We start from the raw sequence: 27,876 nt of genomic DNA, 5'->3' as shown, positions 1-27,876 counted from the left end.
TAGAATGACACTATGTTTTCCTTCTAATCTAGCATGTTGAACGTATTTATTAGCTACAAATGTACTCGGGAAACTGAGCATAAATCGTGCAACCAAAATGTCCATCCTCATTGCAAACACATGTATTAATCGTGTCTACATGTTTGAATTTTTCGGTGGCTTTGAAATACTTTCCTTGATGTAGACAGCAACCTACGAAAAGTGTTATAAATGTTATTATGGAAATAAATAGCTGATTAACATTTCAATATTAATGTGCACTGTACTTCTTTAATGTTGTTCTAACTTGAACTTAAATTATGTACTACCCCTACCTTCACTTTTGGTCTCCTAAGACATAAAAGAAGTTGAATATACTTTATATACTTGAATGGCTGAGTTTTACTATAAACTTAAAGCATGTGTACATAAACTCTCGAATAAAAAAAATCCTTTATTTGTTCAAAATCTTTATAAATGTAAGGCCGTACGGTGACCTATAGTTGTTTATGTCTGTGTCATTTTGGTCTTTTGTGGATAGTTGTCTCATTGGCAATCATACCACATCTTCTTTTTTATAGTGTTGAATTATTGTCTTCCCGTACATTATTTCGCCAATATTTTCTCGTATGCAGTAACATTAACTACACGACCTCTATTTTAAACTTTGGCCATCATACAGTGCAAATGCGACGGAAAACCTGCAATGAAAGAATGTGAAAATGTTGAATTTGAAGCTCCCAGGTAATAACTGATTTTTTTAATTTTTGATAATTTATATACACAATAAGTGTTTAACAATTGTTGAGGAAAATTTGTGAACGCATGGGAAATATTGAAAAAATGATATCGTGACTGTAATAACCCACTTATTTTTCACTTGTTCCTCCTGCTCAGTAGGTGTTTATTGTTTACTAATGTCAAGATCCAGTAATCTTCTGCAACCTACTCAAAAGTTGACAAGCTTGCGATCTACTGTCCCTATGAAATATCAATTTTTTGTTGGTTTTGTCAACAGAGACGTTGATTAGATACATTCAAACTCAGAGATATTTATCTCCCGCTAATAAACGTTTGTACAGAGTCCACTTTGTTGAACATGTTGACAGAGTGGCACTTTACCTTTTTATGTCTAAATAACGATTACGACCAATACCATTGAATAACCTTTGATACATAATACATGCAACAATACTAACCTTCGCAATCTTTACAGTCAGTTTGATTTGTGCATGGGTTTACATTACATTCGCTGTAAAGACAAACTTGATAACTCCCATCGTGGAAGCAATATTTGTCAAACTTGCCATTTTCCCCCGGTGGTTTGATAAATGGTGCCTGGTCGAAGAATTTATAGCAATGCGCGTACAGTTTATGAACATTTTCTGTAAAATAAAACATAATGTACAGTACTACCTCGTTTATAGTTAAGACATGTGCCACAGAAAACACATCCTCCACATAGCTTAAAAATGCGGCATCTTTTAAAGATATAGCACATCATACAATAATATCAACTGATGATCTATGATTATTGTCCGACAAAAAAATTAAATATGTGGATGTTGTAGATGTTGTAGATGTTGGCTGTATTGATTTTGTTAAAGACACAAAAAAGTATCTTGTTGTGTTAAATTGTCATCCAAATAGAACACTTGCATATTTGCGCCCTGTTTGATTATGATCAAATTTATGAAAACTTATTTGTTTTCTACAGCCTGCATCAAAAGGTCTAACAAAGAAACAAAGTTAATAAAATGATGCATATATACCGAGAGAGTAAGACTCATTATCGCAATGTAATTTCTGATATTGAACGTCAACATCTCTTGAATGGCGAATGCCCCCAAAAATGCTATGTCCAAAGCATTTAGTAAAGATTACATTTACCATGATCTAAGAAGAACAACTAACATACAGTCTATAAACTGTTATATAAATCATACTAAAAGTATTGATCTTGTAAAAAGCCAAATGAACCCTGGAAATAATGTTTGCGAACCTTGTAACTATCATGAATTAAAAATATTTGATAAAATAGCAAGATAAATGTTTCTTCTTTCATGACCATCAGAATTTTTTTTATAAATAATTAAAATAAAGAAATATAGATAGAAATGTGGAACTAGTATATGCGTTAAACAAAACAAAATGACATCCCAACAACACAATAAACATGAAATTATGAAGAGCTCAATATAAGGTGTAAAGTTATACGCAAATGTGTGCACGATATATTAAGCTCAGAATGGTCTAAATCCTGAAAAAAATGTGAATTATCTCGACCAAGGATTTGTATAGTAGCATTTACTACTTACTATACAAATCATTGACTCGACTTTTACTATAAAAGATCCAAAAAATCACATCGAATTCTTACTATCTTAAACATTATGATTTAGCTAAACAGAACCTGCCCTTTGAAAGGCATTTGAACAACGATTTGAGATTGGATTGAGACATTGCATAAACACAAACCTACCATCTATAAATTTCTATCAGATACAGATATGTACAAAGAAAAACATTCATAAAAAGTCAGCTAACTTCCGTTATACCGGTCAAACAGCCATCAATAAAAACAGCCATAAAAGTTGCCGTATAATATAAAACTCACAGTTAATAGAACTTGTTGAATCTGATAATGAGAAAATAATGTCATACACCAGAATCGGCATTCGTTCTTCAGGGTAGATTTACTATCAACAACGTCAAACACAGTGTATATGACATTTAAACCCACTGGATTTGTTTCCACACGTCCTAAGTCAGAAATCAGATGTTCAGTAGTTGTCGTTTGTTGATGTGGTTCATAAGTGTTTCTCGTTTCTCGTTTTTTTATATAGATTAAACCGTTCGTTTTTCCGTTTGAACGGTTTTACACTAGTCATTTTTGGGACCGATTTTAGCTTTATGTTCGGTTAGTGCCAAGTCTCCGCATTGAAGACCGTTTTTTTTCACTTATAGTGCTTTATAAATTTTACATTGTGTCTTGGATGGAGAGTTATATCATTGGCACTCATACTACATCTTCTTATATCTATGACACGATATAATGTAGAGGGCAAATTTTAGATAATAAAGAACTAGAGGGTTTTACCTATCTAGAAAACATTGTCTTCAAAGAAGGGGTTACAGAACACAGAGTCATCAATAATATTTTAGGGAAAGTACAAAGTGCCAACAACATCTCAAGAAGCAAAAATGTGCAACTCAAACGTAAAATATGTGGACTTGAAAGAAAAAAAATGATAATAACTAAAACGATGTTGTCAAGACTCCAAAGTTTTATAAACTACTTTCCGGAGGAGAGTTATGAATATCAGATGGTTTGACAGAGTAAGAAATTAAGACAATAGACAAGAGCTGACGAAGAACCCATTGACAGGGTAACCAAGAAAAAAGTGATATGATTAGGTAACACCCTGCGAAAACCAACAAGCAGCTTTACAAGGGTGACACTAAAACAGAACCCTCATGGAAAAAGAAACAGAGGAATAACAAGTAACACCTGGTGCAGGGACACACAATTTGAAATGAAACAGTAGAGATACAACTAGAACACTTAACAACATCTGGCGCTACATCAATATAGATGGAGTGAGTTTGTCAATGGCCTATGCTCTGCGGAGGAGACAGGGGCATAAGTAAGTTTTTATCATTTTTTGTCTGACATTTCTTACTTACCCGTTATTGTGTTTTCGATAACATATCTGATATCTTGTTCATGAAATCGTTCTTGATAATCTTCCGGTTTTCTCTTCAACCCCAGGTCATCACCATAATCAGGTCCATACCAAACAAGAAGCTCTGTTCCTTTTGTTATACATTCGTACGCAACGTAATATACTCCGTCGTTGAATTGCAAAACATAGAGATTTTCTTCGTGTACCGTTCTCGCACAATTAACATATCGTAACCAATTTGAATTGTTTTTGTAGTAAGCGTCTACATAATATTTAACAGAATCATCGGCATCGTAAACATTAAATGCATAAGACCAGTTTTCAATGTTTTCTGTTATTTTTCCGCCATACGGACCAAATCTGGTACCCTTTGGGAACGATCTTTCAGCAAATACGCCATAACCGGCTTCAGGGATGCCAGATGGTCGAATTGACAAGCCAGCAGGTAGCGTAGCCAACGGTCGATTGTCGTCTGTGAGGTTTGTCTGATAAACAAACAAAAATATCATAAATGTCAACCAATTTAACATCGATATAGTCTTATGTATAGGTTTATATTTCTATCGAATCAATATCAAAACCCTCTCTGACTCATACCTGATCTCTTGTTTTAAGAAATAATGTCCATATCTACCTTCGATGACGACATACATCACTGTGGGTTTGTCTTTGTCTTTGTATATGAATAATATAGATTATTTTTTTTAAAATAAGGCGATAAATGTCAAATAAAAATCTAAAGTAAGTTCAAAGTTGAAAAGCAACCGACAAATAGAAAAACAAAAACAAACAAAAAAACAATTTCATTCATCTTAATGTGAAAAAAAATATGTATTAAATATTACATTTTACATATAAAGTTTTATGAATTGTATTAAAGGTGCATTAGCTACGATATATATAAAAAGAATTAAAATATGTTTTTTGTTCAATCATTAAAGTGAAAGAGTTAAATAATAATTTGTTTTAACAGCAGTTTAGTTCAATTTGTCAACGTAAGATCAGAAATATCACAGACGAATTATTCACCTGCAAGTAAATAATTTGACCTCATTGAATCCGTATGCATGTGACCTTCAATTTAACGACTTAGCTAGAGATGTAGTATGCATGTATGGTGGCTGTTTAATGCCTTTTCGCGTTTTCACGTTTTCGCCCTTCATATTCTATAGGGCGAAAACGAAAAAACGTTAAATCGCGAAAATGCGAAAACGCGAAATCGAGAAGGCGAAAACGCGAAAACGCGAAGTCGAAAACGCGAAAAGGCCAAATTATTTTTCTTTCCAATTTCGACTTCGCGTTTTCGCGTTTTCGTGATATACATGTTATCATAACATAACATTTTAAATATAATTGGAGACAAGACTACAAAGTATAAGTCATTTAAATGATTGTCATATAAGTTTCACATCTGTGGTTTACTTAAATATTTTTCGTAAATTAGACAATGTTTTGTTTCAAATACTTTTACAAGTCATTATATTTTTAAAAGTGTCAAATTTATAAGTTAAGCCACAATGTAAACTATAGACGTTTTTTTGTTGTTGTTTTAATTATATTTTGTTTATATGTTACAGTAAATTTTATAATCAGGGATTATGTAGAATCCCTGATTTTTGAGAGATTATGTAGAATCACTAAAATCATTAGTTATTATATCTATTCCCTTAAAATGACCAGTGATTTTATATAATCACTGAACCTTTTAATAATTATTCTACAAATTCCCTGATATCATTTCAGTGATTATCAATAATTGAATGATCCTTTGTTTGACAAAAAAATAAATGATTGTTTTTTTAAACATTGTGCTTGACATTTTAAAATATTGTGTATAGTGCCTAACATATAAATTATATTAAGATATTGTGCTTATCATATTAATAATTTTGCTTAACATTTTGATATATTGTGCCTAACATTTTAATATATTTAGGTTATCATTTTAATATTATTGTGCTTAAAGGGGCACTAGCTACGAGATACATAAAAAATCTAAAGTTTGATTTTTTTTCTGTTCAACCAATAATGAAAGTGAAATAGTGAAATAACAATTCGCGTTTTTGCAGCCAAAAAGGTTCAATTTTGTCAAATTACACTAAGAAACATTGGTAATTAGTAATTCACTTGGAAGTGAATGAGTCGACCTCTTTAAATCCGTATTCATGTGAACTTCAATTTAACCCCTAGCTAGAGATTGACAATGCATGCATTGTACGTGTACTGGTTATTTAAAGAAAAAGAATGTCAACAATGAAAGTGAAAGTACGGTAAATCATTTGATTACTATATCGATGCACATAAAATCATCCTTATACGGTTAAAAACAATGAGAAACATCTATTTATACTCTATAAAATAAAATCAAACAGACCTATAAAAATCCAATTGCACGAGTTAGTTTAATCTATTCATATCTTTATTTATGTTTACATCGCTTATATGGTCATCTGAGGTCAAATCGATAGGTAATTAGATTACTAGAGTCTGGACTAAATTACACACGGAACTAACCTATATATATATTATCTACCCCATGCTCTGTGAACTGTTTACTTTAGACTTTTGATAGTTTGAATAAATGTTTTACATTGTTATGAGAATTTGAGTCAAATCGGTGACCATGAATTTGACAGCTAGTGCCCCTTTAACATTTTACAATTTATGTTTTGAAATTATTAGATTGATTTCTAGATTACGCAGATGTATAGAGGCTAAAAGTAAATGTTGATAAAACAAAGGTCGTGTTTTTTTCAAGGAGACGACCATCATGTAATTTTCAATTTTTCTTTTTATAAAAAATAACTGGATATCGTTGATAAATTTAACTACTTGGGCATAATTTGATCAAGAACAGGCAATTTTAATTAAAAAAAAAAAACAACGTAGAAAAGACCACTGAGGCTCTTTACGAAGTGTTAAGACTAGGTCATCTACATAATCTTTCTATATGTAGTCAGTTGGACTTATTTGATAAAATGGTGAAACCAATATTAATGTACACTTGTGAAGTATGGGGTTTTGGAAATAATGACATAATTGAAAGGGTACAACTAAATTTTGTAAATTATTATTAGTTCTGGAAACATCAACACCCTCTTAATTACATGATTTATGGGAGCTTGGAAGATATCCTATAGACTTGGACATTAACACTAAATTGATCTCATTTTGGTGGATTAAATTCTGATAAACTGACGAAACTATCATATACTTTATATGAATTGTGTTATCACATGTCTATTTTAAAATGACAATGTGAATTTGTCATGGTTAAACCGGGTAAAGACTATACTTTAATTGAATGTGGTTTCCCAAATGTGTGGGAAGCGCAGTCATTATTATTATTATTATTATTATTATTATTATTATTATTATTATTATTATTATTATTATTATTATTATTATTATTATTATTATTATTATTATTATTATTATTATTATTATTATTATTATTATTATTATTATTATTATTATTATTATTATGCTGAACAAATTTAAAAACAGATGCATTTGTATAAAATGGCTTTGAATATACAATTAGCTTAAAATCATATTTTTTATATGTTAAAATATATTTGTTAATTCACCAGATTCAGTTTCTATATTTGTTTTGTTAATCTGGTTCTGACACGGGGAGGATTGTTGTTTTGGTCTACCGCATTCAACAGTATAAACCTTGTCCCTTGGTGTCTCCTGTAGATGAACAAATTTCCATCTTGAAAATTTGAAATATTAATCAATGCGTTTAGTAATATATGTGAAACACATACTACATTTACATGAATTTTCCATAAATCCAGGTTACTTTTTGTTTAAATTAAAAGAACATGCGACAGTTTTATGATACCTCTGCTAAGATCAACCTACGACAGTTTTGAATCGAGGTCCGGGATAGTCCTAAGAGGATATTCTAGTATCTTATGACAGGTCTTGGGATAGCTTCGCGAAACCGTCACAAGTTTATTTGACAAAAATCTTATCTCCACAATGTATTAAATTTTAAACTTTTTTTTCACACAAGCTAATTTGAATATTAAAAATTTTAGATTCACGAAAAGAGCATGACATGAAAGATCATGTATTTTAAGTAACCATGGCGATAATGATGATTAATTTTATTTATTTTGAAAAGTCCAAACTATAACTTCCAGCAAATTGTATATTCAAAGGCATTTTATACAAATGCATCTGTTTCTCAATTTGTTCAGTAATTGTCAACAAAGAATGTAAAGAGATGTCTAATTTATGAAAATATTTAAAATACGTCACAGATATGAAATCATTTGAATGACTTGTACTTTGTAGTCTTGTCTCCAATTACATTTGAAATGTTATATTGTAATAACATGTATATCGCAAAAACGAGAAAACGAAAAAAATCGAGAAGTCGCGAAAACGCAAAAAGACGAAATCGAGAAAAGGCGAAAATGCGAAGTCGAAAACGAGAAAACGCGAAAACGCGAAATCGGAAAGAAAAAATATTTCGCTTTTTCGAGTTTTGGCACTTCAGCTTTTCGCGTTTTCGACTTCGCTATTTCGCGTTTTCGCCCTATAGAATATGAAGTGCGAAAACGCAAAAACACGAAATGGTCTTAACCGGCTTATACATTATACAGGTTAAACGACGATCAACTTAATTTTTAACATATAACATGCAATTTAATTAATCACACAGACCTTAAGAAATTCAATTGCACGAGGTCGCTATCTATTTATAGTTTTATCCATGTTTATATCGGATTATGTGACCGTCGGCAGTCTTTGGAAGTCATCTCAACGATTAATTAGATTACGAATTTGAGTCAAATCGGTAACATGAATTTGACAGCTAATGCTCCTTTGAGTAAGTTCTTTATAATCTAATTTCCACCCTCTTTTAATGTTTTACATATCTGAAAACACATATTTGAAAGTAAACAAATTACATATATTCCACAAAGTCTAAATACCTAAAATTTAAATGAAACTTTTTTCATTGGTTTGATAGTTGATATCTAACTTCAATTTTAAATGCAAAATAATTAATTAATAATTTTGAACAACACGAGTATTTTAACAATAAGAAGATGAGGTATTATTGCTAATTATCCACCAGAAAACAAATGGCATATTAGTTTACAACTTAAGGTTACCGTACAGCCTTCAACAATTTTCAAAAACATTGAAATACAGCAACAATCGACAACCATAAAATTACATGCTCCTGACTTGGGATCAGCACCTGCAGAATGTGGTAAAGTTAAACTAGTTTGCTGGTGCCAAACCCTCCCCGTACCTTGGACAGATGTGGAACAGTACAACTATAAAAATCAGTTAAAAAGGGATTAACTCACGCTGCATTGGAGACACATTGGTGGCTTTTGGCTTTTATCTGCTCTTTGGTCGGGTTGTTGTTTCTTTGACATATTTTCCATTTCCATTCTCAATTTTATTAACTCATTATATCCGTATAAAGCAGAAAAACAAAAACATAGACCAGAAGTAGCAGGGTATTTATACATCCTTAACAACAAAAGACACAGAGTACAAAGCTAAGAAAAATCGCAGTTACTGACAGTTAGTTCAAAGCTAACAACTTATAAGACAACATAAAGACAATAATAGTATACCGGAAAAGTCAAAGTCATAAATCGATCGAGAGAAATCAGGAACACTGTTTCGATAGAAAAGAACTATATGATAACATCTGCCATATTCCAGACTTGGAACAGGACATTATTATGTAAAATGGTTGGTTGAACCGGGTTTTATGGCTAGCCAAACCTCAAATATATCAATTAGTAAATAGATTAAGTATAAAGACGTCATTAACTATCAGAGAAAACGTGACTCAGTGCAATGACAAGATACAGGTATCGACAGATTTTAGTCATGAATATGCATATTTGTATTAAAAAGAGGTTTTTTTTCTATCTTTGAACTAGGCCTTGGAATTATAATTAACTATAATTCCATAATATTTTGTTTCACAATTAAAAATAACAGAACATCATTTATATACTCACTTATCCCCTGTATCGAAAACGAAATATTTTCCCTTTCAATCACTCGTCTCTTTTTCATAGCTCTTCATTGTGAACAAAGTTTTGGAATTATGCGTTATTTCCTCATGAACATGAAATCGAAGGAGCTAGTTAATGCAAAAAAGTTCCATTCGATACATCTGCATATGAATAAATTCATGATAGATACCACGATCGAAATTTTGTATTTGCGCAAGACACGTGTTTCGTCTACAAAAGACTCACAGGTGACGCTCGAATCAAAAAGTTAAAAAGGCCAAATGAATTACGATTTTGAAGAGCATTGAGGGCCCAAAATTCCGAAAAAATGAACTAAATATAGCAGAGGTAACCGATGCTTGAGGGAGAAATCTTCGTATTTTAAGTATTTCTAATTTTATAAACAGTAAAAAAAAATTATGACCATATCAATGATAACTCATGTCGACACAGAAGTACTCAACGACCCAATGGTTGTAAATAAACTCTTCATAAATTTCAGGATCCAAATTTTGTATTTGCGCCACACGCCCGTTATATGTACAAAAGACTCACAAGTGACGCTCGAATAAAACAAATTGTTAAAATGGCCACGAAGTTGAAGAGCATCGAGGACCAATATATTGGATGAAGATAGAAATATTGTATTCATACGCAGGTCTCCTGGATTAGATGCGTGAATTTACTATTACATACTATGAGCACGGAATGAAGCAATATTTCTACCTTATAGGGAGTAATGTTTTCGCTGGTGAAACGATTGGTTAGTAAATGAATGAAAGGTATATATTAGTGGGAAAAAATTATTTAGAAATCGAATAATGTAGGAATTTTCTACTGAGAAATGAATCTATTTACATTTGGAAATAGAACCTTTCTGCTCTCAGTCTAAATCGAAAATTTTCATTTTTTTCAAATTGTGTCGCAAATTGTTTATTGTAAACTCAACATTAACTTTCGATTTCGGAATCGGAGTAGACACATTTTCAATCCCAGGTTTATTTGATTTAGTTCAGAAAAGGTTGCTCATTTTTATAAAAATCTAGTGAATTGCCTTTTAAAAGCGAACAACCTTGAATAAAAATGAATAATATTGTAATAAACAGTTTCATCACAGAGGTTATCAGAAGCCCAATAGGCAGCATTTCGAGTCGACTTGAATCATTATTAACATAGTCATATTTATAAATTTACGGTTTACAAAACTTTCAGATATTTGAAATACTTAGGTTGTTCTCTCCCAAGAATGGATTACATTAGCTGTAAATAGGCAAAACTTTACTGAATTTCGGGTCTCAAAAGTCTATTAACTTCGTTCCTTATTTTGGTCTTTTAAAAATATTTATCAAGCAATTTTTATCCTGGTATCTATGATGGTTTATCAACAACTATCTGGGAGAAAAACTCCTCCAGGATTTCACCAGACCAGTATACGTGCATGTAGTCAGATTTTCTGTATGACAATCTGTCATCGACATGGTTCTAGTTATGAAATAATGATTTTTTTCAAGTCTAAAAATACCTAAACTGTTTTGGGACTTTTTTTCTGGAATTCTGTGTCTTCAATGTTTTTTCAACTTCAGGTTTTATTTTGCCTTTAAAACTTTGAAGTAGATGCCTCTACTGGTGGTGTCACCATCTTGATAACACAACTGGCGATAGATTAAACTGTATTCTTTATCAACTATCATTTATTAACTAGAATAATTTTGATATTGTAAATTAATGAATGAAATTAAGTAATGAACAAAAGTTAAAAGAACAATTTCGACAAGACTAGTTTGCAGACTGATATCAATCCACAAAAGGTCTATTTTATAGTGCGGTGACTGAAGGAAGATTTTTTTGACTTTAATCTCCCCACCGAACACACACCTATATAATATATCATTCGAAAGAGGAAACCTTGTGCTATAACATTATGCCTGTCGTCAATACTTCATATGGTCACAATTTTTTTTAATTGAGGTCAAAGGTCATATGTATGAATCTGTGAAAATTTTGAAGGGTTTCAATTTTGACATTTATTTCTATTTCTAATCTCTACCTCAATACAAACGATACTGTTTTAGCTTTAGAAATGTTTATTATTAAACACAAACATTAATCATAACAATTTTTTTATAAAAAATGTCCGTAAACGACGTTTTATAAACAAAACTGCAAAAATCCAGTTTTCAACCCATAAAATGTTTAGAGCACCGTAGCTTAATAAATATTCTCAATTTCAGATTAAAATCAAGAGTCATGAAGGACAGTACTTCCAAATTATTTTTAAAACTATCATATTGGGTGTGGTATCAAAACGAAGCAATAATACACTACAGTCAAATATGACCTCAAATTGATTTTTGCGGATGGCTCTGTTTTTTCAAAAGAATACTTGTAATATTGCTTCTGTTCTTCCACAATTATTGCGGCTTTCATAGTATTATCTGCTGTTGTGTATTATTCTCTTGTTCTTGTCTATTACATGATCGTTCTGGTATCTGTAACCCCCTTTTTTCCTTGGCAACGTACAACAATCTTCAAAGGTATTCTATATAAAAAATAAGATTTGGTATGATTGTTAACGAGACTTTTCTCCAAAAATTACCATCTGACACATTAGTTAATACTTATGTGTCACCGTACTGCCTTCAACAATGATTAAAACCTATACTGCTTGGTCTTCAATTCCCAAAATAACAAATGTATAAGAATGATGTAACATCCTTATAAATGAACAAAATAGATTAAGAAAACACACACAAATATAGCATATAGAAAGAAACAACAACCACTGCATAACAAGCTCAGGACTTGAGACAGACACATACAGAATGTGGCGGGGAATAATTATTTTGGAGGCACACAAACCCTTCCAGAACTTGAATCATTGTGTACCAGCTAGGGCAACAAGCAACACATTTACGCGTTATCTCCGTCATCTTCATTTTCAGCAAGAATCACAAGACGTGTATTAATATTTTTACACATGTCACTTGCCTAGCATGGACACAGGTCTGTACATGAAAGGTTTTGCTCAAAGCAAACACATTCTTTTGAGCATACAGATTTTCCGTTACAAGTACAAACAAGGTCTTGTAGGAAGTCCGAGGACATTTGTCCCTCGAAAAACACAGGCTTCAAACCATCCTTATCAATCCATCCAAAATTTAACGGAGATCTAATAGGTGGTTTTGGGAGGTGCGATGACATCCATATGCTTGTCTGCAAGGATGCTCGAAGCAAATGTTGTGTAAATGTTGATTCACAGGGGGGAGCTTGGCCAGAGACGCATCTTTAGTTGTCGCTAGTTTTACACGCATTTTATTGAGGTCACTGTGAAGGTTTTTGAATTTACCCTTTTAATCATACAGCATAGCAACACACTTTCTCGCATCTGAAACAGATTCCTCAACATCACAGTTTGCCAGGTTTACTAAATGGGACACATCACAACACACCTGCTTCAGAACTTTGAAAACCGTTTTTTTACCTATACCAAACATTGCCGATGTGGTGTCACATCCTGAAATTGCATGTACTGCAGGTAAGCATTGACTTACGATGGAATTCAAAGAATTGCATAGTTCATGTATAGGTATAAAACGTCTTGCATCTTTGGTGCTCGTTACAGTTCCTGTTTCAAACCATAGTTCTGTTGTGTTTTTCATAGAAGAAAAGTAGTGGACACAAAGAACTATAACATCCGTGTCAGGGGATTTCACTATGATCCTGCCTTTCAAGTTACCACTACCAAACTGCTTATCAGCATAGATTGCGTGCAAAATCATACGAGTATCAGCTTCTTCATGCGTACTGTAAAGATCAACGCAGTCTTTGACAGTTTGATCACAAATGCTTTTTACGATTTAAGGATCGGAAAAAGTTCCAGCTAACGTAAGTTCATTATTATTTACTAGTGCATTAGGATTCTTTGTGTGGTAACCAACTATAAAACTACCAAGAAACTTGAGCAATGCTTGCTTATTTTCGTTAGAAGATAAAAACTTTTTCCAGTCTGGAAGGGATCGACCTTCGATTATTTGGAAAACCTTTGCTGTAAAGTGTGATCTACGATCACGTTCCGCGGCTTTGGTAGAAAGTTTGACGTCATATCTGCCAAAGACATCAACAACGGAAGATGCTTTTGAAAAGCCGCGGAGCTGAGATTGAACGATCTCTGTCCCAATGTCACCAAAAGTTTTCAAATTTTTAGCATTGATACACTGGATAAAAGCCATACCATCCCTTATCAAAACTGTAAGCGATTTATCGAAGTCAGGGAGAGAGTGACAATATGATGTCTCGTTTTCGAGTTGATGACAAAGATCGGCTTTACATGATTTTCTCATGGTTCCATTATGATGAAAAAGGGCTGTAGGGATTGGTCCAATCGGAAATGACAACACTTTTTCAACAGTGACGTCATCTCGACTATTTGCTAACACCAAAGCTCGATGGAACACGAGTTCAGGATTGATATGAAGATTCAAAATTTCACCTGTTCTACATTTCAATTTTGTTTGTTTCGTTAGGTCCTCAAATGAATTTAACTTTGACCGAGGGATAGAACCAAAGAAACTACGAACCTTGCCTTCACAAAAAGCCCCGTCAATAAATGATTTTGCCATTGTGTTACCATCATCAAAAGCTGACGTCAAAAAGGCCTGTATGTCTTTTGAAGCGTGAATTCCACTATCCGTCAATTATTAAGTTTTTTACAGTAACAATTTTCTAACAAGATATATTTTTGATGTTTTACAACAAAGAAATAGAATATAAACATATACAAACAAACTATGTACTATATACTAGTGCACTTAATTGAAAATATTTGTATATAATAGCGAAAAATGTAGCAATTTCATATATCAGTTGAGAGTAATTATTGACCATAAGTTTAATAATACAAAAAACGTGATGGAAGAGATTTGATCAAGTTCCGTGTTGAAATTTCAGTTTTTTAGTCTATTCTTTTTCCTTTGATATCTAAAGGCCTTTTCATATTTAGGCTCCGAAATTTTTATCAGTAACTTGTTTTATAAACTACTTTATGGTTAAAATATTATTGGATAGTTTTCAATACAGTTATAAAGAAGAAACTAAAGTTTGTGTCTGAATTTGCAAATAAAATTACCTTAATTTTCAACAGTCAAAATTAAGTAAAATTATTAAATTAAAATAAAATAAAATACTGAACATAATAGTTCGACATATAATAATAACTTAAGAAAAAAATATATCAATTAAATGTAAACAAATATGTTCAAATTTTCATTTTGAAAAAGGGGGGTTGAAACATTTCAATATACTACTAGTCATTCAAACGACTTTTTAGAAAAATGTGACCATACGAACTTCTGACGACAGGGCAAAAAATAAAGAAGATACATTTGTCTTCAAGTTAAGACCATTTTTAGCCGTGTGTTATTCGGGGAGATTAAACTCGCTATCTAGACGACTTTTTACACTTCTGTCACCGCACTAACAGACTTTCACTAATATGTATCGTATAAATCTACACATTCGGCTAAAAATGGTCTTAACTTGAAGACAAATGTATCTTCTTTATTTTTTGCCCTGTCGTCAGAAGTTCGTATGGTCACATTTTTCTAAAAAGTCGTTTGAATGACTAGTAGTATATTGAAATGTTTCAACCCCCCTTTTTCAAAATGAAAATTTGAACATATTTGTTTACATTTAATTGATATATTTTTTTCTTAAGTTATTATTATATGTCGAACTATTATGTTCAGTATTTTATTTTATTTTAATTTAATAATTTTACTTAATTTTGACTGTTGAAAATTAAGGTAATTTTATTTGCAAATTCAGACACAAACTTTAGTTTCTTCTTTATAACTGTATTGAAAACTATCCAATAATATTTTAACCATAAAGTAGTTTATAAAACAAGTTACTGATAAAAATTTCGGAGCCTAAATATGAAAAGGCCTTTAGATATCAAAGGAAAAAGAATAGACTAAAAAACTGAAATTTCAACACGGAACTTGATCAAATCTCTTCCATCACGTTTTTTGTATTATTAAACTTATGGTCAATAATTACTCTCAACTGATATATGAAATTGCTACATTTTTCGCTATTATATACAAATATTTTCAATTAAGTGCACTAGTATATAGTACATAGTTTGTTTGTATATGTTTATATTCTATTTCTTTGTTGTAAAACATCAAAAATATATTTTGTTAGAAAATTGTTACTGTAAAAAACTTAATAATTGACGGATAGTGGAATTTACGCTTCAAAAGACATACAGGCCTTTTTGACGTCAGCTGTTGATGATGGTAACACAATGGCAAAATCATTTATTGACGGGGCTTTTTGTGAAGGCAAGGTTCGTAGTTTCTTTGGTTCTATCCCTCGGTCAAAGTTAAATTCATTTGAGGACCTAACGAAACAAACAAAATTGAAATGTAGAACAGGTGAAATTTTGAATCTTCATATCAATCCTGAACTCGTGTTCCATCGAGCTTTGGTGTTAGCAAATAGTCGAGATGACGTCACTGTTGAAAAAGTGTTGTCATTTCCGATTGGACCAATCCCTACAGCCCTTTTTCATCATAATGGAACCATGAGAAAATCATGTAAAGCCGATCTTTGTCATCAACTCGAAAACGAGACATCATATTGTCACTCTCTCCCTGACTTCGATAAATCGCTTACAGTTTTGATAAGGGATGGTATGGCTTTTATCCAGTGTATCAATGCTAAAAATTTGAAAACTTTTGGTGACATTGGGACAGAGATCGTTCAATCTCAGCTCCGCGGCTTTTCAAAAGCATCTTCCGTTGTTGATGTCTTTGGCAGATATGACGTCAAACTTTCTACCAAAGCCGCGGAACGTGATCGTAGATCACACTTTACAGCAAAGGTTTTCCAAATAATCGAAGGTCGATCCCTTCCAGACTGGAAAAAGTTTTTATCTTCTAACGAAAATAAGCAAGCATTGCTCAAGTTTCTTGGTAGTTTTATAGTTGGTTACCACACAAAGAATCCTAATGCACTAGTAAATAATAATGAACTTACGTTAGCTGGAACTTTTTCCGATCCTTAAATCGTAAAAAGCATTTGTGATCAAACTGTCAAAGACTGCGTTGATCTTTACAGTACGCATGAAGAAGCTGATACTCGTATGATTTTGCACGCAATCTATGCTGATAAGCAGTTTGGTAGTGGTAACTTGAAAGGCAGGATCATAGTGAAATCCCCTGACACGGATGTTATAGTTCTTTGTGTCCACTACTTTTCTTCTATGAAAAACACAACAGAACTATGGTTTGAAACAGGAACTGTAACGAGCACCAAAGATGCAAGACGTTTTATACCTATACATGAACTATGCAATTCTTTGAATTCCATCGTAAGTCAATGCTTACCTGCAGTACATGCAATTTCAGGATGTGACACCACATCGGCAATGTTTGGTATAGGTAAAAAAACGGTTTTCAAAGTTCTGAAGCAGGTGTGTTGTGATGTGTCCCATTTAGTAAACCTGGCAAACTGTGATGTTGAGGAATCTGTTTCAGATGCGAGAAAGTGTGTTGCTATGCTGTATGATCAAAAGGGTAAATTCAAAAACCTTCACAGTGACCTCAATAAAATGCGTGTAAAACTAGCGACAACTAAAGATGCGTCTCTGGCCAAGCTCCCCCCTGTGAATCAACATTTACACAACATTTGCTTCGAGCATCCTTGCAGACAAGCATATGGATGTCATCGCACCTCCCAAAACCACCTATTAGATCTCCGTTAAATTTTGGATGGATTGATAAGGATGGTTTGAAGCCTGTGTTTTTCGAGGGACAAATGTCCTCGGACTTCCTACAAGACCTTGTTTGTACTTGTAACGGAAAATCTGTATGCTCAAAAGAATGTGTTTGCTTTGAGCAGAACCTTTCATGTACAGACCTGTGTCCATGCCAGGCAAGTGACATGTGTAACAATATTAATACACGTCTTGTGATTCTTGCTGAAAATGAAGATGACGGAGATAACGCGTAAATGTGTTGCTTGTTGCCCTAGCTGGTACACAATGTTTCAAGTTCTGGAAGGGTTTGCGTGCCTCCAAAATAATTATTCCCCGCCACATTCTGTATGTGTCTGTCTCAAGTCCTGAGCTTGTTATGCAGTGGTTGTTGTTTCTTTCTATATGCTATATTTGTGTGTGTTTTCTTAATCTATTTTGTTCATTTATAAGGATGTTACATCATTCTTATACATTTGTTATTTTGGGAATTGAAGACCAAGCAGTATAGGTTTTAATCATTGTTGAAGGCAGTACGGTGACACATAAGTATTAACTAATGTGTCAGATGGTAATTTTTGGAGAAAAGTCTCGTTAACAATCATACCAAATCTTATTTTTTATATAGAATACCTTTGAAGATTGTTGTACGTTGCCAAGGAAAAAAGGGGGTTACAGATACCAGAACGATCATGTAATAGACAAGAACAAGAGAATAATACACAACAGCAGATAATACTATGAAAGCCGCAATAATTGTGGAAGAACAGAAGCAATATTACAAGTATTCTTTTGAAAAAACAGAGCCATCCGCAAAAATCAATTTGAGGTCATATTTGACTGTAGTGTATTATTGCTTCGTTTTGATACCACACCCAATATGATAGTTTTAAAAATAATTTGGAAGTACTGTCCTTCATGACTCTTGATTTTAATCTGAAATTGAGAATATTTATAAAGCTACGGTGCTCTAAACATTTTATGGGTTGAAAACTGGATTTTTGCAGTTTTGTTTATAAAACGTCGTTTACGGACATTTTTTATAAAAAAAATTGTTATGATTAATGTTTGTGTTTAATAATAAACATTTCTAAAGCTAAAACAGTATCGTTTGTATTGAGGTAGAGATTAGAAATAGAAATAAATGTCAAAATTGAAACCCTTCAAAATTTTCACAGATTCATACATATGACCTTTGACCTCAATTAAAAAAAATTGTGACCATATGAAGTATTGACGACAGGCATAATGTTATAGCACAAGGTTTCCTCTTTCGAATGATATATTATATAGGTGTGTGTTCGGTGGGGAGATTAAAGTCAAAAAAATCTTCCTTCAGTCACCGCACTATGTCCTCCTGCTTAAATGAACTGTATTAATATCATAGTGTTATCCATTTCACACATGCGAGACAAAATTTATATTATATTTTCCTTGTAGCTATATACTAAGCGTCACGATTGAGTCATTTGTAGACAGGCAAAAATAGTATACCTTGTGTGAAAGTCATTGATCAATTGAGAGAAAACAAATTCTAAAACGAAGGGAAACTGAACATGAACTATAATAGGAAATCAAAAGAACAACAGGAATAAAGAAATGCAACAAATTAAACCAACTCAAACAGACATAAAAACGAATTGCGGGTCTGTCGTATTAACTTTTAATCCTTATAAATGACGACTTTATCTCTAAAACAACCTAAATACATATGGTTTTAAGCCTAGTCTAGTCCAATGATCAGTCGTAAAACTTTCAGGCGAAGTTGACGTGTTCCTTTTTATGCACTGTGATATGTTTAAATGATACATATTTAGTTTATAGTGTTACATTTTATCTACAGAAAGCTCACCTCAACATTGGTCACAATAAACATGTCTTTACTGAAGGAGAGTCCTCTCCCATCACATTCTTCACATACTACAATAAGATTACATTGTTGAAATATGAGCTGATTTATAGATATTATAAAAAAGGAGATGTGGTATTATTGCCAATGAGACAACTATCCACAAAAGACCAAAATGACACAGACAATAACAACTATAGGTCACCGTACGGCCTTCAAGAATGAGCAAAGCCCATACCGCATAGTCAGCTATAAAAGGCCCCGATAAGACAATGAGTCTATTTTGTATAAAATGAACTTATTAAATGATTAAAGAAACAACAACTCGAAGTCATTTTTATTGTTCGAGCGCTTTGTGTTAAACGCCACTTTCAGCTATATTGTGGTGAGTTTATATTGGTACAGGAAGCTGGAGTGCCCTGACTACTGATTTTAAATTTTTGAATACCACTATCCAAATGATCAAGTATTTTCCAAAAATTCCAATGACATACAATACCATTTAGCTTAATTTGCAGTCCATTCTGGTCAACTGTATCAACCGACCTCTGGCTGTGTCAAGAAAAGACAAAAGAAAAGTTTTATTTTTCTCTTCGAGTGATGTAGTTTCTTGAAGATTAAAAAAAGAAGTAATTATTACTAAGGTGCTTAATTTCCCATGATAATTTTCTTTATCCCCAGCATATTTCTCGGATTTTTATTGGATTGACAATATCAAGCGGATAGCATATGAAAAACTATTATAAAAAAAGATACCCAAAACAGTAATAAAAAGTAAAATCACAAAAATACTGAACTTAGAGGAAAATCAATTCGGAAAGTCCATAATCACATGGCAAAATCAAATAACAAAACGCATCAAAAACGAATGGACAAGAACTGTCATATTCCTGACTTGATACAGGCATTTTCGAATGTTAAAAATGGTGGATTAAACCTGGTTTTATAGCGCTAACCCTCTCACTTTGATGACAGTCTCATCAAATTCCGTTATACTTTCATTGATTCGTTAACTAAACAGATAATCTATTTCAAACGATAAAACGTTTCGTTTAAGATTGCAGATTAATATAATTGTTTTATGTCATTTAGATTCTTGTCTACTGTCTTTATGTTTTGAGAAAGACCAAACACATATATAAAAATAAGGAGATGTGGTATGAATAATAAAGGTAACAGGCTAATATTTGATATATGTTGATAAACTTGTGTCTTATCCATTTGTCCTTTTTGAACAATAAAATATGTTTACACTACCATTTGATAAAGCTTTGTTTCAAGCAATATTTATTGAAATGCGAAACAGACTTAGACTTAATTGTAATCGGGTTGCCTTTATCAACGGAGAATATAATAGAAAAAAGTCGGAAGAGTTTATGCCATTGTGATCAAGAATATTTACCTTTATATGTTTGAAAGTCATGTCATCGTGGTTAATTACCACGACTGGTAATCTACACACGCAGAACATTTGGTTCTGCAATGAAAACCGTGAGAGGATTTTCCGGTTGTGCTTGAGTGGAGTAATTGTCACCGCTTCAAAAGGTATGTACATTTCTAAATCGCAATTTTCTTATTCGACTGATCAACATATTGAAAACCGGAGAATGCTATGCTGTGGTGATTACTTTATCGAAGAGATACATGTATCATTTACTGTTGTACGTAGAGTTGAACTCGCACGAGAATTTGCCTCAATATATGTTAGATTGTTTATGAAAAAACAAATTTGTGTGCATAAATAAAAATTATGAGATAGAATTTTGAAATAACAATAAATGACCATGTTTTCTTTTTCTGAATAAAAGTCTAACCAATAAATTTCAAATATGTGTCCAGATTCGTGGATTTGGGCAAATAATCGGTATAGTTTACTACCACAATTTGATATTAATTAATATTGTAATTTTCATTGTTATTGATAAATGTTATATCAGTATTGCAAATCTAATCCTGAATTCTGTCTATCCTATTTTTGGGATATTGTTTAAGAAATTCATATATTACGTCACTTTGGACGTTTATGGTTTTGGCTAACTCGGCTGTGAATTTTTATGTACTGGTTAAGGTAATTTCATATATCCGTTTTTATTGTGAAGTTAGTCACCACTTCGATTTTATCATGTATATCTATCATATAGTCATTATATAAAACATCACTGGTTGCAAAATTATGAATTATTCGAAATAACAAGGATGTTCTTATTCTAGGCAGAAACCCTAGCCGTATTAGACACAACTTTTTGGAACTTTTGGTCCTCAATGTACTTGTCATGGCTTTCAAACTTTTTTAATCTGAGCGTCACTGGTAAGCCTTGTGTTGACGAAAGACGCGTCTGACATATAAGTGTTTTTTTAAACCTGGTACCTTTTGTAAGCTATAATTGGAGTGTTTCTCTGTCCTATATGTTCTATCATTTATTTGTATTGTAGTCCTGTCATGTAATGTTGTCTTTAACTGATATATTTACCATTGCCGTAGAAGCGGGAGGTTTGGCATGCCACAAAACCGGGTTCATCCCACCATTTTTTCTTAAAATGTCCTGTGCCAAGTCCGGAAAATGGCCATTGTTAAATTGTAATTCGTTTCTGTGTGTGTTAAAGTTAAAATTTATGTTGTTGTTGTGTCGTAGTTTTCCTCTTATATTTGATGTGTTTCCCTCAGTTTTAGTTTGTAGTCCGAATTTGTTTTTTCTCAATCAATTTATGAATTTCGACAACGGTTTACTACTGTTGCCTTTATTGAAGACATATTTGCAATTTATTGGTAAGACTGTTTATTCATATATATATACAGAAAACTTTGTGATGTATTGTATAAATCAAGATATTCAACTAAATATCAAAATTTGTGTTTTCGCGATCCATTTTTTTAAAATACGCAATACAAGCGGAGTTAACTCTTTTCGTAAAAAATATATACCGGGCTGATATGAAATTTTTCAACTATTATTTGTAGCTAGAAACAAATCGTTGACAAAAATTTTCCTTTTATTGTTCGTAAAACCTATCTTCCCACAATGTATTTCAAAATTCTATCTCATTAATTTTGTTTATGCACACAAATGTGTTTTTTCATGAACAATCTGACCACATTTAGGCAACTTTCAAATACTCATAGTTTGGATATAATATTATGAATTCACGTCCCCTCACGCATTCACGATGTCCTCAATCAGAACCGATCCCCTCACGCATGTCATAATGAAAATATGAGGTTTTTAGATTTATTAAGATGTCGATCAACACCGGACAGCGGCCACGCCTTCCAAAACGACATTCATACCCATTGACCGAATAAAAAGTAAATTTGAACTTGTGGGTCTGTAATTAGAACCTTTTTAAACTTTAAATGTCACTTTTTTAGGCAAATTCTCGTGCGGCAACTGATTTTGTAGAAGTTCAACTCCACGTACAACAGTAAATGATACATGTATCTTTTTGTTCAAGTATTCACCACAGCATAGTATTCTCCGATTTTCAATATTTTGATCAGTCGAATAAGAAAATTGGGATTTAGAAATGTATATACCTTTCGAAGCGGTGACAATTGCTCCACTCAAGCACAACCGGAAAATCCTCTCACGGTTTTCATTGCAGAACCAAATGTTCTGCGTGTGTAGATTACCAGCCGTGATTACTATATACATGTATGATCAATATTGGTTAAATAAGAACCAGTTTCGTAGCCCTTAAACGTGTGTTTAACAGATCCTTCACAAAGGCGAGTATGTTAAATGAAATCAAGAATTACTCATCTTAGCTCATTGCAAAAGTTTGCTTCAATTGCTTTGAACAATACAAACACGTGGTCATCAAACTTTCGTTTGCAATGCATTGTTCGTGCAGTTATTCTACAGTTTCTTAAAACAATTAAAAACATGTTTTGAGTATAAGTCTTGTAACTCATATTTGATGCCGAACAGACGTTTTCGATGTAAATCAGGTGTGCTTGTTATATGTACAGATGCCATCTGTGGACCTTGTAAACCACTTGGTTGATAAATTAACCGAACTTTGGGTTTATCGACATGTTGTTATTAACATGGTTTTAATTTGGTTGGTAAATTTTCTAACTGAATATATGTAATTATTTTGTAAAGTCGGCAGTTGAGTTAGATGAGTTAGATCATTTAGATGCTCTTTTAACATGTTTCAAAAGGATTTAAGGTGTAAATCTTATTTTTATTCTGTTGTATTTGTGTATTATGGAAAAGACAATTAATCATTCAGTTCATTTATTAGATTTAAGTTTGGGTCTGAACTACATTTATACGATACATTTGGTTTACAGTTTGATTTAGAAGAAACACCGACATAGCTAGATAATACAATTAATTATCTAATTACTACCATATTTGATATTATTTGATATTAATTAGTATTGTAATTTTCATTGTTGACCGTTATGGAATAACCGTTTCACAAATGATATCGGATATGTTATTTACGTCGTAACTACAATCCCCTCCCTTTCATGAATGTGACCTACTGAATCAGACTATTTACCGGATTTGTTATCACATAAGCAACACGACGGGTGCCACATGTGGAGCAGGATCTGCTTACCTTTCCGGAGCACCTGAGATCAACCCTAGGTTTTGGTGGGATTCGTGTTGCTTATTCTTTAGTTTTCATGTTGTGTCATGTTAGCTATGGCGTTGTCAGTTTATTTTCGATTTATGAGTTTGAATGTCCCTCTGGTATCTTTCGTCCCTCTTTTATTAATAAATGAAATCAGTATTACAAACCTAATCTTGAATTCTATCCTAATTATAAGGATGTTCTTATCCCTGGCAGAAAAACCTAGCCGTATTAGACACAACTTTATGGTCCTCAATGCTCTTCAAGTTTGTACGTGTTTTTGCTTTCGAACTTTTCTCATCAGAGCGTCACTGGTTAGTCTTGTAGGGACAAAACGCGCGTCTGGCGTATTAAATTTTAAACCTGGTACCTTTTGTTAGCTATTATTCCTATATGTCCTATATGTTCTCCCATTTATTTGTATTGTAGTTCTGTCATGTAATGTTGTCATTTTAATGTTATATCTAACATTGCCATAAAAGCGGGAGGTTTGGCATGCCACAAAACCAGGTTCAACCACCATTTTTCTTCTTCTTAAAATGACCTGTACCAAGTCCGGAAAATGGCCATTGTTATATTATAGTTCGTTTCTGTGTGTGTTACATTTTAATGTTGTGTTTCTGTTGTGTCGTAGTTCTCTTATATTTGATGTGTTTCCCTCAGTTTTAGTTTGTAACCCGGATTTGTTTTTTTTCTCAATCGATTTATGAATTTCAATCAGCGGTATACTACTGTTGCCTTTATATAAAATTTTTCGATCTATTTTTTTTATATTGAAGATTTTCCTGTAGATGAAATCTTCAATATTGCCAGCTATATGGACAGCAAATCTAAATCGTTCGTACGTCTTTCAAGACTGTGTTTAGTAAAATTGAGAAAGGAAATAGGGAATGTGTCAAAGCGACAACAACCCGACCATAGAGCAGACAACAGCAGAAGGCCACCAATGGGTCTTCAATGTAGCGAGAAACTACCGCACCCGTAGGCGTCCTTCAGCTGGCCCCTTAAAATATATCTATACTAGTACAGTGATAATGACAATAATACATAAATAACAACAGACTACTAGCAGTTAACTGACATGCCAGCTCCAGACCTCAATTAAACTGATCGAAAGATTATGTCTTCATCATTTGAATATCAGGCACAATCCCTCCCGTTAGGGGTTTAGTATCATACTATCATAAGCCAAAATATGCAATCTTTAATGACCTGACAACAGTATCGTAACTATATCCCTTCTTAATAAGTCAGATTAAAGGTTTTGTAAGCTTTTGAGATTAATACTGACATTTTTGTGCTTTGTAAAGAATATTACCATAAAAGATTGGATGTGAAATACATGAACGTATAAGATGTCTGCATGTTGAGTTATATTTACGAATTATTTCCTTATACCGATGATAAAATTTAGTAAATGTTTTGACTAGTTTGTGATATCGAAAACCCTGGTGTAATAATTTTTCAGTAATACATAAATTTCTCTCGCTAAAATATAATACGTTGTTACACACACGAGCGAATCGTACAAGTTGAGATATATAACACCATAAATTGGTGACAAGGGAACGTCACCATCTAAAAATGGATAATTAACGATAGGAAATGAAAAGTGTTGCTTCTTCCGTCAGAAATTATATTTCTCGGAGCCACACTAAGTTAAAATCGTAGTATTTTCATTGACCATTTCGAGTAGTTTTAGAAGAAAAGTATCTTTCGTTGAAACAATCGAAACATTATAATATATGTGTTTCAATGTGCAAGCATTTGTGAGTGATGACTGCGCGACAAAATAAGGTCATAGTTAGACAAGGGTTGAAAAGGTAGAAAGCAGGACAGTCAAATTTGTCATAAAAGAGGGGGAAAAGATACCAGAGGGACAGTCAAATTCATAGATAAAAATTAAACAGACAACACCCTGGCTATAAAGGAAAAACATAAACAAACAAATAATAATCCACATGACATAACATAGAAAACTAAAGACTAAGCAACACGAACCCCACCAAAAACTTCTCAGGTGCTCCGGAATGGTGAGCAGATCCTGTTCCACATGTGGCACCCGTCGCGTTGCTCATGTTATTACAAACCCGGTAAATAGTCTAATTCGGTAGGTCACATTCCTGATAAGGGAAGGGGGTTGTAGTTACGACGTAAGGAACATGTCTGTAATCATCTCGGTGAAACGGTTATTCCATAACGGAAAAACAACTATTGATGGAATGCGTAAAATTTACGAAGTGATGATTTCAACACCACCATTTGGAGTTCTTGGTTTAAAAGCTTCCTTGAAAGCAACAACTCTCCATCAAGGAAGTCATGATAGGAAATACAAGCCGGGCATTTCGTATCAATTGGGAGATATATACTCCGTAACTGTAAGTTGTTTAAAAGTCAACATTTGTATTTGTCCATAATAATGTATGTCTAGTTAAGTATATTTACAGTTAAGTATGTATTGGTTCACATACTGTTGTTTTACTTTCATATATAAGTTAGTAAACATGACTTAGGAAAAGAATTTAGATAAGAAAAACGACGACAAACGTTACCGTTCGATCTCTGTGTATACTGGTACTTTACTAGTGAAATTTCACTTTAAGCTCGTTTTTATAGCCATCCAGTACCCCGGCGGTTTAACCCAATACTAAAGATGACGGACTGATATATCATTTTCACAATATCCAATCCAACTTACCATACCATGGACGTATTATATCATATGCCTTTAGATGCTAAAACTATATGTTGCTGGATACCAAGATATTGCATTACAGTATACCACTAACGTATATATACTATTTTTCTAATTCTATGGAAATTTATCTCTTTCCAAACCCATTGTATAATAAAATTTAATCAACGTGTGGTTGCCGGTGATCTCAAAAGATCATTGGATGATTTTAAGGGTCATAACCTTTTTAGCTAACTGGGTGAATCAAAATATGCTAACAGATGTTAATGAAATTGACAACTTCGTGGAATGTGAAAGGCAATCGAAGGGGATTTTCGTTTACCCAAAAAAGAAAAATTATTTTTTAATCATTAGAGAAACGGATTCGTACATAGTTACTCGTGGATTATCGGATTTATCCAATCTTGATAGTTAAATTATAAATTTTAAAGTCTTCGCCGAGGCTCGGACTTTGAAATTGATAATTTAACTATCAAGATTGGATAAATCCGATAATCCACTGGTATCAATGTAAGAATCTACATATATATATATATACTAAAATTATAAACATTATATATATAGAATTAAGAATATTATTAAAACGGAAAATGTGTCAAAGAAGCAGCAATCCGACTAAACAGCAGAAACAGCAGAAGGCTACCTATGCGGGGTCTCCAACAAAGCGAGAAAATCCCAAACCTGGAGGCAGGCTTCAGATGGCACCTTAAAAACTGCAAACTAGTTCAGCGAAAACGGATTTCACACTAAACTCCGAAACATATAAATGAACCAAAAACATACAAAACTAACAATTACTGACATAAAACTAGTGTAAAATGCGGCGATGTATATATATACACAATCATGCTTAAGCTACATTCAATATATATATGCCTGTCCTAAATCTGGAGCCCGCAAATCATTGATTGTCGTTGTCTGTCTGTCATTTAAATTTTCCGTTCATTCTTTTGTCATAAATCAAGCCGTTTTATGTCTTAATTGTTTTCTATTTTGCCATGTTGTGGCCTTTTATATTTCACTATAGAGCTAGTTTTGTCCATTATTGAAGGCTTTACGGTGACATATAGTTGCTTTAATTCGTTTATTAGCGACATTTGACTCATTGACACATCATATCACATCAGTTTGTATTAATCATAATTAATCGTGTTTACACAAAATTATTCTTACCTGACGGAGAAGAAAAAGAATAAAATCCAAATAGGATATACATCAACATTTCGACATAAAAACATTTGAAACTTCTATAAATTCATAATACTTGTAGTTATCAACAGCTGTTTCTCAAAAGATGTAGAGCGTTATAAACAATGTCC

General features: G+C 32.7%; 1 protein-coding gene across 1 annotated transcript; it reads right to left on the bottom strand.

Annotated features, from left to right (window-relative positions):
* On the bottom strand, positions 1-27,876 carry LOC139512622 (histone-lysine N-methyltransferase PRDM9-like). Its single transcript, XM_071300371.1, has 5 exons — positions 27,731-27,876; positions 19,282-19,349; positions 3,667-4,150; positions 1,179-1,364; positions 1-192 (listed from the first exon to the last, which is right to left on the bottom strand). Exons 1-5 carry the CDS (start codon positions 27,777-27,779, stop codon positions 50-52), a joined length of 930 nt encoding a protein of 309 aa, XP_071156472.1. The 5' UTR covers positions 27,780-27,876; the 3' UTR covers positions 1-49.

This window comes from Mytilus edulis, chromosome 1 (genome assembly GCF_963676685.1).
Source record: "Mytilus edulis chromosome 1, xbMytEdul2.2, whole genome shotgun sequence".
Classification (NCBI taxonomy): domain Eukaryota; kingdom Metazoa; phylum Mollusca; class Bivalvia; order Mytilida; family Mytilidae; genus Mytilus; species Mytilus edulis.
The sequence above is the reverse complement of the archived record's forward strand: the minus strand, read 5'-3'. Positions and strand labels throughout refer to the sequence as shown.

Bases quoted from the DNA above. Each gene is read 5' to 3' on its own strand.
- LOC139512622 (XM_071300371.1), bottom strand. From the start codon at position 27,779: ATGTTGATGTATATCCTATTTGGATTTTATTCTTTTTCTTCTCCGTCA. The intron at 19,350-27,730 runs GTAAGAATAATT...ATCTTATTGTAG, and splicing joins TTCTTTTTCTTCTCCGTCAG to TATGTGAAGAATGTGATGGG. The intron at 1,365-3,666 runs GTAAGTAAGAAA...TTTATTTTACAG, and splicing joins TATCGAAAACACAATAACGG to AAAATGTTCATAAACTGTAC.